The 15,616-nt window shown below is 31.8% G+C and overlaps 2 protein-coding genes and 1 pseudogene across 2 annotated transcripts; all 3 read left to right on the forward strand.

The window, feature by feature from the left end:
- Positions 1–4,290: 4,290 nt before the first annotated feature.
- Positions 4,291–7,469, forward strand: LOC110724541 (annotated as a pseudogene).
- Positions 7,470–10,022: 2,553 nt separating this feature from the next.
- LOC110724531 (L-ascorbate peroxidase 5, peroxisomal-like) lies at positions 10,023–12,749 on the forward strand. The gene is made up of 9 exons (XM_021903953.1): positions 10,023–10,341; positions 10,422–10,540; positions 10,754–10,803; positions 11,088–11,153; positions 11,266–11,314; positions 11,470–11,552; positions 11,699–11,778; positions 11,921–12,023; positions 12,304–12,749. The coding sequence occupies exons 1-9, from the start codon at positions 10,205–10,207 to the stop codon at positions 12,403–12,405; spliced, it is 789 nt and encodes a 262-aa protein (XP_021759645.1). The 5' UTR covers positions 10,023–10,204; the 3' UTR covers positions 12,406–12,749.
- Positions 12,750–13,138: 389 nt separating this feature from the next.
- On the forward strand, positions 13,139–15,275 carry LOC110698631 (probable L-ascorbate peroxidase 3). The gene is made up of 9 exons (XM_021876142.1): positions 13,139–13,357; positions 13,478–13,602; positions 13,698–13,747; positions 14,153–14,218; positions 14,303–14,351; positions 14,457–14,539; positions 14,662–14,741; positions 14,813–14,915; positions 15,006–15,275. The coding sequence occupies exons 1-9, from the start codon at positions 13,233–13,235 to the stop codon at positions 15,168–15,170; spliced, it is 846 nt and encodes a 281-aa protein (XP_021731834.1). The 5' UTR covers positions 13,139–13,232; the 3' UTR covers positions 15,171–15,275.
- Positions 15,276–15,616: the final 341 nt, after the last annotated feature.

Consider the following 15,616-nt stretch of genomic DNA (forward strand, 5'->3'; position numbering starts at 1 on the left):
AAATTATCTTTTTTGGCTGATTTTCTTTATAAATATCGTATTAAAAACTCCGTTTTCATTCACGATTCACCATCTACATCTATTAATCATATTCTCATCAACTCTCTTCATTCATCAATTCTTTTCATTCATTCATCAACTTTCAATAATATTAATTCTTTAGTATTCTTTTCAAAACCTTGTTTTTAAATAAATAATTCCGCATTCACAAAATCTAGAAACACCTAGCCATATTCGAAGTTGCCTTCGCCCTAGACGTGAAAGGTTTTAATTTCTGAGGGTTTGGTCCCAAATCTCTCTTTCAATTATTTAATTTAATTGTTTTGATTATTACTTTCCTTGAAGTTACTAACGTGTGTATTTTGTTATTAGAAAGAGGTACGAGGCATCCAAGTAAGTACTTTAACGGTTTAATTGATATTATGATGTAGAAATCATGCTTACATTGTTATTTTGATTCCTAGTATCATGTCTAGGGTAACTTTAATATTAAGTATGATTAAAAGTACGATGCTTTCTATTCTATTCCTAATATTTATGATTGTTAGTATCATGTTAGGGCTAAAGATTTGATTTTTATTGCTTAGTGGCATGCTAGGATTTGTTATTAATCTTGTTAGTATCATGCCTAGGATCTTGCTGTGCTTTAACATGATTATTATTTGTTATAATTTGATATTATTATTATTAATGATGTTGATTATTATTTATTATGTTGCTTGATATTTATTGTTATTGCTTGATCACCTTTATTGCATGTTTAAAGGAAATTTGTACTTGCAATCACGCTTAATAAGATAATTAATAATCTTATTTAGGGTTAACTTTGATTATAATTCAAGTGATCACCAATAATAGTTTGTTTGTGCATTAAATTCAACCAACATAGATTAAACAGGTTTAGGGTTAATCCTATTGATTGTATGTTAGTCAGAAAGCGCACATGAATACGAGCAGAATAAAGTAGAGGCCTATTATTAGGGCAGGTTCAATCTCTTTTAGGTTGGATTTGTACCATCATCCCTGAACCCTTATTTGGTTCATGACCTTATGGAGTTGATGATCTCTTGGATCGTTAAGGGGTGTAACCTTCACCTCGTGAACGGTTTACAATTTCCTTAAAAAAACTTGTTGGCGACTCTTTTGCTCTATCTTCTTCCCTTTTGGACGCTACCGTACTTTAGTGTATGATCACAGTGGGGTTCGAGCTAGCGGGATTTTTAAGGCTTGAAATTATTCCCTACAGCTGGGTATGCCATTTGGTGGCCTGACACGACACAAGCCACCTTCACGGCCCGACACAGCACGATGCCCAGCTCTAGTTTGAGACAACATACAATACTTAAGCAAATTTATTTCATAACACATTTTAGGCACCTTAACACTTTAGTTTGTTTTGGATATCAAAGAAGGAAGGAAAGGAAGGCGAGAAAAAAAGGAGGAAAGGAAGGGAAAGGAAAAGAAAAGGAGGAAGAGGTGAGCTCCATTATTTTCTCTCCAAATCTCTCCAATATAGAAGGGATTATGATTATAAAAGAGAAGGAAAAAGGATCTTTTCCAATCTTTTCCCATCCTTCCCCCAATCTTTTACCTAAATAAGAGAATTTGTCCCCCTTCTTCTCTTCTCTTCCTTTTATTTCTTTCTATCCAAACAAAGTGGATAAAGTGTTTAGAATTGTACTCAATAAATAGTAATTCAAAGGGAATATTTGAATATTTAATAGTTGAATTGAATTTATGAGACACATGGTGCTTGAAGACTTGAGGTCAAGATGCTCAAATTATTAAATCATTATCCTACTTATGCTACTAATGTTCTATTATAGTGTACCACTTGCTAAATCTTAGTGATTAACATCTTTTCGTTTTTTAATTTGTGCTAAATCTAGAACCGGTTAGGTTAATTTTATTAAAGCAATATTCCGTACAAAAAATAATGAACACACAGTTTACAATGATTTACACCTACTACTATATTTTAAAGTTAAGGCCATGTTTGGTAATTGGCTTTTTGGTTAGCTTTTGGCTTTTGGCTTTTTCAGGTGGTCAAACAGCCAAAAAATGTGTTTGGTAATTGGCTTTTTAGTCAGCGAAAAAGTTGGCTTTTAAGCCAAAATGAAAAAGCTGCTTTGAGTAGCTTTTTTGTTGGCTTTTGGCTTATTGGCCCACAAATTATCTAATAAACAGCCAACAACCAACAATTAATTTTTCAAACACTTTTATAAACAGCCAGCTTAAACAGCCAATTTCAAAAGTCATTATAAAAAGTCAAATATTCCAGCTGGTCAAACAAGCCAAGTGAACCAGCCAACAGCCAACCGCCAACAACCATTTGCCAAATAAGGCCTAAATAAAATGACGGTCGGTGAACGATTTATGAAAACTCAGGCTAAAGAGTAATTTTTATCAATGATACATATTCTAGTTACCAATGCTAATCGATCTATGAAAATTATCTTATTGACAATGCTATAGGTTAAATAATTATCGAACTATGAAAATTATCTATGAAAATAATTACTTGAGTTTTTTTGAGGTTACTTGAGTTTCTCGGTCAGGGGTTGCTCGAGTTTATGGGGTTAATTGAGTTTCTCAGTCATGGGTTACTCGAATTACCGGGGTTACTCGAGTTTTTTTGTCAGGGTTACTCGAGTTACAGGGGTTGCTCGAGTTTCTTGGTCAAGGGTTACTCGAATCACAATTTATTGTATGCGGCCTGACCGAATAACTCGAGTAACCCTTGACTGAGAAAATCGAGTAACCCCTAACTGAGTAACCTCTGTCCGAACCCCTCAAGTAACCTTTGACCGAGTAATTCAAGTAACTCCTGACCTCAAGTAACCCCAAACTGAAAAAATCAAGTAACCCCTAAGAAAAAAAACTCAAGTGATAAAAAAAATTACCCTTGAAATGAATAAAAGATTCTAAATAGGTATAAAAGTAACCCAATTCAAATAAAAATAATCTACGCTTTATTGGTAAAAAATCGTATTTTAAATGACTTTTTTTTTTTTTGTGTTTAGAGAGCCACAAGAGCGAGATTTGTGATTGAAAGTAATTTTATTACCCATATATTATGTTCAAAGTTACCCAAAAAAGGGCAAAAAGTTATCCTACATTGGCTTAAAGTTATCTTTATACTGCTCGATGTACACTAATAATAGTGTTATTTTTATTATTATTTATTTATTTATTTATAATTAATATAAGTGTAAATTAAAATTATGATCTTTTACCATAAACAAAATTCCTTGATACTTCATGATGAGTTTTACTTGACTAGGTTACCTCCATGGGCTCCGTCTTCTATCCATGAACTTCCAAGAATATCTGTACTTGTTGATAATTCGATTTAAAATTTGGCAGTGAATTGAAGCATTATGATGACAAAGGAAAATTATTGTTAATTTTAGATGGCAAATTAAACAATAAAATCTACAAAACATAGCAAAAATTACGGAGTGTATACTGGTTTGTGTTGTATAAAGAGTGAATTGGTAATAGATTATACTCTCGTTTTGTGTAATTATTTTTATTTTTGTGACAAGAGAATTACATTTTAATCTCACACAAAAATTTTAACCCAAGGTAGGCGAGGGAACTTCGCAATAGTGCATGCCACATGGTCACCATTCACCAACCTTAAGTTGTATACTTGTGTTAATCCAAAATGATAGGTGGTGCCTAAATTAAATAATACAAGTACTTTTTTTATTTTATAAATGTTTCTCACTAAAAAATCTTGATATTATTCGATTCATAAGATAATCTTTTAAGTTACTCTTAATATATACTCCATATTATATTAAATATTCTGTAAATATATAGTCATGTTAGGTCTTGTTTGATTCGTCTTAATGAGTAGTTTATTACAATTCAATTGTTTTATATATTATAATATTCACTTAAAAATATTTATGGCCAAAGTTTTACGTTGACAAACATGTACGATTAAAGTGAGAGATATTTAAAATGGAGTATTATAGTAAATATAGACGAGGCTAAACTCTATTTAAATTTCCTATCTTTTTTTTTTTTTTGTTTTTTTCAATATAGAATAAAATGCTTTAATCGAGAGCCGCCCATGAAAATGTAACATATCTTGCATTATTTAACTACTATTGTCACAACTTGGAATATCTATTCTCAAAAAAAAAAAAAAAAAAAAACGATTGCAAATTGCGATGCATGTAACAACTTGGAATAAAATTTAACGAACTTTTATTATTTTATGGTCTTCCTACGTACTTTGGAACTTCTATAAATAGCCTATCCATGAACTCATATTTGTATATCTTAGCTTATATCAATCCTATTATATATTTTTCCACTTAAAAGAAATTTGAAGTTATTAACAAGGTACCATGGCAGCTACCACAAAGAGCGTTGTTGATGTAGAATATTTGAAACAAATTGAGGGTGCTCGTAAAGATCTCCTTGATCTTCTTCAGAAGAACAAGAAGTTCTCTCCCATTTTGCTTCGCTTAGCGTAATCATCCTTCTTCTCTTTTGTCTCATAATAATATATATACTTTCTCCGTAATATATACTTCAATTTGCATTAGTATTATTCAGTCAATTTTACTTATAATTGTCTCGCACTTATTTTGTGTGGATGGATACATACTAGTTTAGTTGAATTGAGTAACTAATAAATAATGAAGTAGGATACAATATGTTGGTCGAATATTGCATTATATATTGTGGAACACTCAATACCTTGTGTTAGTGATAGATATTACACATTTGCGTTGTACGTGTGAAAATTTGTTTAACTTAATGTTATTCTGTATAATTAATTTGATTAATTTAAAATATGGAGTGTCAATACAATAATAATAAATAAACCTTTTGTGCACACTTTAATTAATATGAGGTAATTAATACATAGTATAGCTTAAAACAAACAACGAACCCATCTTAATTAAGGCCTCTAATTTACTTCTGGTGTTACAGATTTCACGAAGCAGGAACTTATGACGCTAAAAAGAAGACAGGGGGTCCAAATGGTTCAATTAGACGTGAGTTGAACAACCCTCCCAACAATGGTCTCAAAGTTGCTGTTGATTTTTTGGGTAAGCTCATTACTTGAAATCTCCTCACATAGAATGCTATTTTATGGATGTATGCGTTTACCTTATACATACTTTTATCACTTGACTAATTAACATATTTTGTTACTTTCTTATATTAGAGCAAGTGAAGACTAAATACCCAAAGGTTACTTATGCTGATTTTTACCAGGTAAAATTTCTTATTAATTGACTACAATAAATTTAAAATTTGATTATTACCTCTCCATTCCCAAATATTTGTCGTTTGAATTAGTAACGATTTTTATTTCTTTATTTTAATTTATTTTATTATTATTATTATTATTATTATTATTATTATTTTGAGAAAAGGTAACGAATGGGTGTACATATATAGTACAATTCACTTTTCATTAATTGTATTGTTCTTGACGTAGCTTGCTGGTATGCTCGCGGTTGAAGTAACCGGAGGACCTATGCCTTTGTTCCTGGTCGTCCTGTAAGTCGTGTTACATGGAACATTAACTTCAATTTTTTTTTCAATGATTTGTGTACTTTTATTTTTCTATTAAATATCCATTTTTATTACAATTATCTCACTCTACAATTTATTTTTATGACTTTTCCAAATAGGATTCTAAGGATCAACAAGACAGTGGTGCTCTTCCACAACCTAATGGAGGTACATAGCAACACTAGTTCGTCATCTTTATGGATATCTTTATACTAGTTCTAGAGTCTAGACTATTATTTTTTTATTTTTATTCTTTGAAATAAGACTATTAGTACTAAAGTATAAATATTGCTTCAATTCAAAGGTCATCGAATCAAACCTCACTAATACAAGTTGATTCAATAAAACCATTGTTCTAGCTAGCAAAAAATGTGAAGTAATTGCATTTACTGAGCTGAACTGAACTGAATTGAATTGATAGGAGCTGAACTTAACTGACTTGAACTGATTGGAGTTGAACTAAGTGAAATGAATATTTATGAGAGAAGGAAATTAGGAGCTGAACTGAACTGATTAGAGCTGAACTGAACTAATTGGAGCTTAACTGAACTGAGCTGAAATTAAACTGAAGTGAACATACCCTTATATGTTGAGATTAGATCTCAACTTTTTTTTTTTTTTTTTTAATTTTTTTTTATACATCATACTTGTTGTGAATTTGTGACTAATAATTGATAAATGTATTTATTTTTATTTTTGTCAGATGCCAAACATCTAAGAGATATATTTAATCGAATGGGTTTTAAAGATAGGGATATCGTGGTCTTATCGGGGGCTCACACATTGGTACGCTAATTCCTACACCTTTTTTACATGAGATGAAGAGAACATTTAACTATTTAATTCCTACATACTATAACTAGTTCAAGCAATTTTAAACTTTAATTATGTTGTACGTATTTAATCACAGGGTCGAGCAAACAGAGATAGATCTGGCTTTGATGGTCCTTTCACGGAGGAACCTTTCAAATTCGACAATTCCTATTTTGTGTAAGATTATACGTATTATATTACAAGAGTTAATTAGTTCCAATTAAATTACAACATTATATATTTTGATTGCTTAATTTATGTTACCCTCATAAGGTTTTTTTTATTAAATTTATATATGTTAGAAACTTGAGGAAGGCTGACAAACCTGGATTGGTGAAATTTCCCACGGACAAAGTTCTCGTCGAGGATCCTGCTTTTAATAAATATGTCCAACTATATGCTAAGGTAATACACTCTCATAAATTAAAGAACATTATTTATTAGATTTATTTCAATATTATTGGGTTCGTGGTAGTATTATTCGATTAAATTATGTAATGTAAGGCTGTGAAGTCTAAGACCCTATTTCTGTTAAAAAAAAAAAAAAAGTCTAAGACCCTGTTCTTTTAAGCTGAGTTGAGCTGAGACTGTCGACATTACTTGCAAATTCATGGATCTTAGTATTTGCTAGTTGTATGATACTTGGTAATTTGTCAAATGAACTGATCAAGAATAATTTGTTTAACAATGGCAGGATGAACAAGCTTTCTTCGCGCACTATGCTGAATCACACAAGAAGATGTCGGAGCTCGGGTTTCACCCACCCAGCCCAGCTGGTGCTAAAGCTTGAAGTCATTGCATATTCATGCATGATATGGCAACCTAATTAATAAGCTAGACTGATATGTCTTATATATGGATGTTCGTATATGTTAATATATCTGTAGTACGTACTATGGTTTGGTTGTATGTAGTATGTATCCTTATTAATTAATGGTGTTGATGTTGTATTTGAGATTTCAAGTTTAATTAGAATAATTCCCTTAAAGTTGTACTAGTATTATGTACTACTACTATTTTATATAAATGGTAGCACGTCCAGATGTACTAGCTAGGATGTACTACTATTACTTAATGCTAATTATAACTTCTAGTGTTTCAAAGTTTTATTTGAGATTTCTTTATTTCTTAATTGAAATTGGTACAATTAGTCCCAACCTATTCATTCATCTGTATATGATAAAAAAAAAAAAAAAAAAAAAAACTTGTATACAATATTATAGAATTGTTCGGAACTACTTATTAGCATAGCATGCAATATGTTGCTGGAATGTTGGAGATAGTTAAACGGAAGAGATCAGAGAAAAGTCTACAACAATATGTTGCTGGAGATAGCATGCAATAATATGTTGCTGGAGTAGTCATTAGCCAGTGTAATTTTTATTTATTTATTTTTTTTTTTAAAATTTGATTTGAGAGTTCGTTTGAGACAACGTAATACTAATTTGGTTAAAAAAAAAAACGTTAAATTTGTTTCGTGATATATTTTAGGCACCTGAAATGATAAAGTGTTGAAATTTTAAGGTAACTTTAAATGATTAATTAGAATTATTTGAAAACCATGTTAAATAAAGTTTAAGGTGATAAAAATAATTGAGATGTTGATCATATCCATGATGTGGTCACATTTGTTCATATAACATGTCACTTGTATCCAAAAATATGAGTAATCTTAATTATTCATGAGGGTAACCTTATTTTATCTATAAGAACGCCAATTTATTTGTTCAATTGAGGGAGTAACCCCTTTTCTTTTGTTTGAATATTAAAAAAAAAAAAAAAAAAATTCTACTTGTTTATAAAAGTAATACTAATACCATTTTCTCATTACGGTTACCCATCCGCGTTACGTTATAACCCTTAATATTCAATTAGTGGCTTATATGTGATGTCGCTAAACAATCATCTAATTTATGGTATGTGCATTGTGCACAAAATATGAATTTCTGTTGTACTCTAAGTTTGTTCCTATTGTTAAAAGCCTATAAACACTTGTAAGACATTGTACCATGCATAGGCCAATTCTTTCGACTTTTAAAACGATGTTTTCTAGTTTATTTTTCCAGTGTGAAATAACTCAGAAGTTGATTACAATGGGATTTCATCAAGTTGTACTTCAATTTTAAGAGATAAAACACTATAAATTTAACTTATGTGTACATAAAAAATGCCTTAATTGTGAGTGTTTTAGAATCTTAATATTGCTAATAAATAAATAAATAAAAGATTGAGTGGAAACTCAATTGACCTTCAATTGGCCATACTCTAAAGCTAGTGTAACGTCGAATGGTATTAGATACTTCCATATTGGGTATGATCAAGTAGCATTATATTAATGAATTTTGGTCCCAATTCTTTCATATTGGGGTGTATAGTCTTCAGATTGAGAGTGAAAGAATCGAAACTCCCTTTTTCTTTGATCTTTGGCAAAGTTTTTTGACAAAATTGAATTCGGTTCCTTGACAAGACTAAATTTGAATGTTTGATAGAATTTAATTCTCTTAATATATGAATTATCAAATATCCTTTAATCTGAGATTTGTATTCTAATCATGATCTTGTTTATTTATTGTGCAATTAGATTAGAAAAATCTATTGTGTTAAATAGACAACAATCAATTGCAACCTGTTTATGTACACTCTACAATAATTTTTTATAATCAATTGCACCTTTGCAAGCATCATTTTACATAGTCTAATAAAATTATTGTCATGTGATTTAAGGTGTTTAGTGGTAAGCTGATTCAAAGACTTTATTTCACCAAATAAGCTCATTTTCAATAATTGTTTAAAGGAGCTTTTTCATTAACTTATTCAAGTACTATAAGGTGAAATAACAATTATACCCTCATTTAATTAACCCAAAATCCTACCACAATGAAATATGTTAATGTCCTTAGCTTATTGGTTATAATAGAAATTAATTTAGGGATTAGAGTGTACAAAATATAAATTGATTTTAGGGATTAGAATGATTTTGGCTCTGATACCATGTCACGAAATGATTTTCCATAGTTTGTATTAGAGTATGAGTAGTGTATATATACAAGAGATTAGGGCTCATGAACTAGTCCCGTTAGCTATCTAATCTGCACACTAAATATATATAGGCCCTAATAGTTACATTCACATTACTTACTCAAACAACTTTAAAAAGTCTAACACTTTTATAGAATCAACTAGTACAATCAATTGGTCAAATTAGCTAATACAATCAAATAGTCAAGATCAACTAATAACATCACAATCAACTTCACATTTAATCTTTTAACTTTTTACCAAACACGACTATATACGAAAAAAATAAATAAATAAATAAAGTAGGTGAAAAATTTTAATCAAATTTGTATCCTTAATTATTAATTTCACCATTTTATCAATTTGTGATGCTATCTTATAACATAATAAATGAGTGGTGAAAATTTCTAGTTGATCGTAAATTGCTCCAATCATGTGGTATGTACTTCCATTATTGTATCTTATTTTCATAACTAATTAGATTATTGAATCTTATTCTTTCTAGATTATATAGATGAGGATCAACTTCATACTTTTTTTTTTCACAGAATTGGATGCTTCTAATAAAAAAATCAGATGTCACCCATGAAAATGAAACATTTCGTACAATTTTTAAATAGTTCTATACAATATTAATAAATTACTCTTAAATATATTGGCACGTGAATACTTGGAATAAGTTTAATAATTTGCGAATTTTCTTTGCATTATACAAACCTTGTATAAATATAAACCTTGACAATCCAAATTTGTATACATGTTCCAGTAATCTGCTTAATTAATTAATTTTCATTACTAAGTGTTTCAATAGAAATTGTGTTGCACCATGGCACATCAACAACAATCGCGAGCCGGGCACATTGTGGATGCCGAATACTTGAAACAAATTGAAGGGGCTCGTAAAGACCTTCATCATCTTCTTCAGAACAACAAGAAATTTGCTCCCATTGTTCTTCGATTAGCGTAATCTTTCTTCTTTGATTTAATCCTCCCCATTCACCCTCTAAACATTCTTGTTTAATTTGTTGGTTTTGGTGTATTAGATTCCATGATGCAGGTACTTATGATGCCAAAACAAAAACCGGAGGCGTAAATGGTTCGATTAGGAATGAACTGAACAACCCTCCCAACGGCGGTATTAAGAATGGAATTGATTTCTGCGGTGAGACCTACTTTGTGCTTTCTGTTTTCTCCTTTCTCCTACATATGTGCGTGTGTGTAAGGGCCTGTTCTCATATACTGAACTCAGCTGAACTCAACTGAGCTGAACTGAACTGAAAATAAACGGATGAGAACAGGCCCTAAGTATGGGTATGGAGGTATTCAAGTTACTTTTCTAAGTTCTAACACAAGTTTCGGCCATCTGTTGTCTCAGAACAAGTGAAGGTTAAGCACCCCAAGGTCACATATGCTGACCTTTACCAGGTAAATTTCTAATTGAGAAAAAAAAAAAGATGTTGATAATGAGTTATTATTGTGCTATCTATCTTTACACTTAGAGTTTAAAGTGATAAGATTACTGCTTTTTGGATAGAATTAATTAGAGCTATTAATTAGAGCTAGAGTCTGTCAACTTGTGCAATTTGAATTAGTAACGTGACAACAATCATGAAACACAAAGTAGTGTACCTACATAATTTTGCCGGTGAAACTGCATGTACTATGATCTAACTTCTCAGCATGCATCTACTGTATTTTTGTTGTTTCAGCTTGCTGGTGTTGTTGCTGTTGAAGTTACTGGAGGTCCTGTTATTCCTTTTATCCCTGGTCGACCAGTAAGTGACACATCAACATCAAATTTGAAAGAGTGTATCTCAAAATCATCCTTATTAATTGATTATCATAACTGTACCTTACAAATATATATATTGTGGTTCGTTCAAATAGGATGCTCTGGATCAACAAGACCGCGGAGACCTTCCAAACCCTAATGGAGGTAAATAAAAACACTTTGATCTTTTTTCAAGCATTGAAAGCCATGATTTAATCTAGCTAGATTCGCGTATGAGATCTTATGTGGTTTATTTTTGTATCATTCCTATCTTTTACATGTATAGTTGATAATTGTATGGATTCTATGTATCATTGTAGGTTCCCAGCATTTGAAGGATATATTTTATCGAATGGGCTTGAACAATAGGGATATTGTGGTTCTATCTGGAGCTCACACTTTGGTAAGCTAATTTTTCTATAATCCTCTGACAATCTGTACAACTTTTTTTTTTTTTTTTCATGGGAAAAATGATTATTCCTAATTATGAGCTTATGATCGTTTATTTTGTACAAACCTTAGCTTATTCTAAATTTACTTAACTTACAGGGTCGAGCACATAAGGATATATCGGGTTTTGATGGTCCTTTCACCAAAGATCCTTTGAAGTTTGACAATTCCTATTATGTGTAAGATTATATTGTATTTTCAATGGAAGTTACGTTATTACATTAACAAGATACATATTCATGTAAATATGTAGAATTTCCATATATGAATTATTTGTCTTAACAATGTTTACTAAGAGATTTAGTTTCTTTTTGTGATCAGAAACTTGAGGAAGGGTGAAACTCCTGGACTGGTGCAATTCCCTACAGACAAAGTTCTTGCTGAGGACCCTGATTTCCGTAAATATGTTCAACTGTATGCTAAGGTAATACAGCATATCCATTTCTTACTGTTTTAGTACTATATTACTCTGTAATATGGCTCTGAATACTAGTGCTAAGTATTAACTATGCAATAAGGCTTAATCTGCAGGCTCTGAATAGTGATAGAGAGTATTCTGCGTAAATTATCAGGCAGGACGAAAGAATGAGCTATGCAAGGCTCTGATTTGCAGGCTCTTATGACATGGACAGCAGCTAATTGAGTTCTGAATTATTTTGTCAGATTATGAACTGATCAATATTCATTCTGTTTCGAATTGGCAGGATGAAAAGGTCTTCTTTGCACACTACGCGGACTCACACAAGAAGATGTCAGAGCTCGGGTTTCACCCAGGGCACCCATGCTGCCACTCTAAGAAAGCCTGAAAGGTAGAAGATGCATGAATGGATGGCAGCCTAGACTGATATGTAGTGGATGTTCCTGTAGGCTGTGATCTAATACTCTATGTTGTTATTTTGAATTAAATGTGGAATCATAAACTTTCCCTAGTAATGTACTAGTATTATATATGTAATATTAAGGAGTGCTAATAATGGGGAAAATTGTATGTGCACGAGTTCACTTGCTCGAAACTGGTACAGTCCCCAGTCCCCTACCTCATGTACTGAGAAAAACTCGGCTTGTTGCCAAGTTTTATTGATATCATGTTCTGTGATCACTAGGTGACATTTTATGCCTTAGCAATGATTTTCTATCTATCTTTGGATTATTTTGGCGCATTGAGGTGGTGACTTTGTAAAATTATGCCATTACTATGCATAAGTGATAAGTCATTTCATAACAAGGTGACTGCAATTAACGTATAGCACCCCTTGACGTTTCTTTTGGTTCAAAAGAAAGACGTAAAGGACAAATGATTAACACGAATTGAATAATTGGATATTTGATCAATCTTACAATTAAACAACGATATTCCTAAAAATTGAAATATATACCTAAAGTATTTGCTTGGGAATTGAATAAACTCATTCCAAATTTTTACTGTTCCCTCCTATGCAAGCAAAAGTATTAAAGCAATCCCTTACTTGGGCTGTTCTAGTAATTAATTCAATCCTTTGCCTTTGTTAATTCCCTCACTTAACTTGAATTGAACTCTTCATATTCGAATGAGTCTCCTTATATATTGATAGCCAATATTTTACCATTAGTCCAAGACTACACTTTCATTTTCTCTTAGTTTTACAAATTAAACATGATAGGAAGAGGAAAAAAACAGTTGGTGGATGGCGAATATTTGAAGGAAATTGAGAGAGCTCGAAGAGACCTTCGCGCTCTCATCTCTACTAAGCAATGTGCTCCTAGCATGCTTCGCTTAGCGTATGTAATATCTCTTGCATCAAATTTTCCACTAATATGTACTAATGTGTTTTTTTTATAAAAAAAAATATTTTTTTTATTCAATGTTTTCTTACTTCATGTTTTCTTCTGGTGCCGTAGATGGCATGATGCAGGTACATATGATGAAAAGACGAAAACAGGAGGCCCGAATGGCTCAATCAGAAACGAGGAAGAAATGGAGCACAGAGCCAACCGTGGCCTCAAAACAGCTGTTGCTCTTTGTGGTGAGCTTTAACTAATTATTTCTAACACTGGATAAGAATTTCTAGCAACAGTAATTAAACTTCCTCTAATAAATTTTTGTTGTTGTTCATTTCAGAAGAAATAAAGGCTAAACACCCAAAGATCACTTATGCGGATCTTTATCAGGTAGAATAATCAGTCACGTATACTTTTTTGAAATGTTTGATTTATTATTTTCAAAATGACCCCTCTATTCAGAAGCCGGGTTGAGACAACATGATAGTTAACTATGATCATACACGTAAATATCTACATATGAGCTGTTCTTTTTGTGATTTAATGTATGTAACCAGTTTTCCTAATCTAGAAGAAAGGAATTTCTCTAATCATTCCTTCCTTTGCTAATAAGTCAACAAATTTAGATGTCAACTTTAATAATTAAACAAGTACCTAGCTTAATTTCACTTTCTTAACCTATTACATTGGTTAGACTAGTGTTAGATGCTCAACAATGTTCTTTATCATAACTAAATCAATTAAGCCACTGCAATCTGTTTAAGCTCATTCTCAAACATCCCTTGTTTCTTTCAGCTAGCTGGAGTTGTTGCAGTTGAAGTCACAGGCGGCCCAACCATCGACTTTGTTCCTGGACGAGTGGTAAGACAGTACATACATGTTACAAGAACACTTTATCTGTTATATATAGTAGTACTTCTTATCTATTATCGATGTTAATAACAGGACTCCACAGAATCTCCAGAGGAAGGACGCCTTCCTAATGCAGATTTCGGTGTGTGTTCTACAACTATGAACTATCTCATAAGTAATATGAGTAATCTTCTGGTAACATGTTTGTATGAAGGACATGTTACTAAGACCATCTATTTGATTACAGGTGCTGAACATTTGAGAGAAGTATTTAACAGAATGGGATTTACTGACAAGGATATTGTCGCGCTATCAGGAGGCCACACACTGGTAGACTATATTAGACCTTAGCACAATGTTACAACTTTGTTCTTTCCACCTGATTTTTTATAAACCAAACTGGTTGATATTTTGCTGATCTGCTCATTTTTTGCCACTGGTACAACATCTAGGGTGTAGCGCATAAGGAAATATCAGGTTACGAAGGCTTTTGGACTAAAGACCCTATGAAATTCGACAATTCCTATTATGTGTAAGTTCAAAATCATAAAATGTCATTTAGCCATTGATGTAACAAACAACTTACACTTGTAATATTATCAGAGAGTTGTTGAGAGGTGAACGACGGGGGCTATTGAAACTTCCTACTGATAAGGCCCTTGTAGATGATCCTAGATTTCGACGCTATGTTGAGCTCTATGCTAAGGTAATCTACTGCTTTCAACACAGTGTATTTACAGTTCTGAGCATGTAAATTAGCTACTGAATTAACTGAAGAGATCGTTTAAAATATCAGGATGAATACGCGTTCTTCAGAGATTATGCAGAATCACACAAGAAGCTCTCAGAGTTGGGGTTCAATCCACCCCTTCCTTGGAAGAAGATAGTTTCTAAGGCTGCACTTGGTGTTATTGTCTCTGTTACTGTAATTATCTTGTATGAATTAAACAAGAATGAATAGAGAATACAAATACAAATGCTGATATATACTACTGTACCAAATAAAACCTGAGAATTTCTTTACTGTTCCCTAATTTAAGCAATAAAGGAAATGAATTCCATCTCATTTGAAATGTTGCATTAATTATGTCAATTATGCGTTAAATTCTAAGAATGCACGAATGTAAACAAAAACTTTAGATACGTAACTGTTACGGCGCTACATTCTAAATATGTACTGAATAAAGAGAAAACCCTAAGGTTAGCTAAACGATAATAGTGTTACATTCTAACTAATAACAATGTACGGAATAAAGAGAAACCATAACTAAAATGCATACGGTTAGCTAAATGATAATTTTTTGCTTAATCAATGCTATAAAGGCCAAATAATGGCAACAAGGACAAATAGCATATACAAGGTAAGATGAGATTGAGATAAATGACAATAAAAACTTTATTATCTTC

This window comes from Chenopodium quinoa, unplaced genomic scaffold, assembly GCF_001683475.1.
Source record: "Chenopodium quinoa cultivar QQ74 unplaced genomic scaffold, ASM168347v1, whole genome shotgun sequence".
Classification (NCBI taxonomy): domain Eukaryota; kingdom Viridiplantae; phylum Streptophyta; class Magnoliopsida; order Caryophyllales; family Amaranthaceae; genus Chenopodium; species Chenopodium quinoa.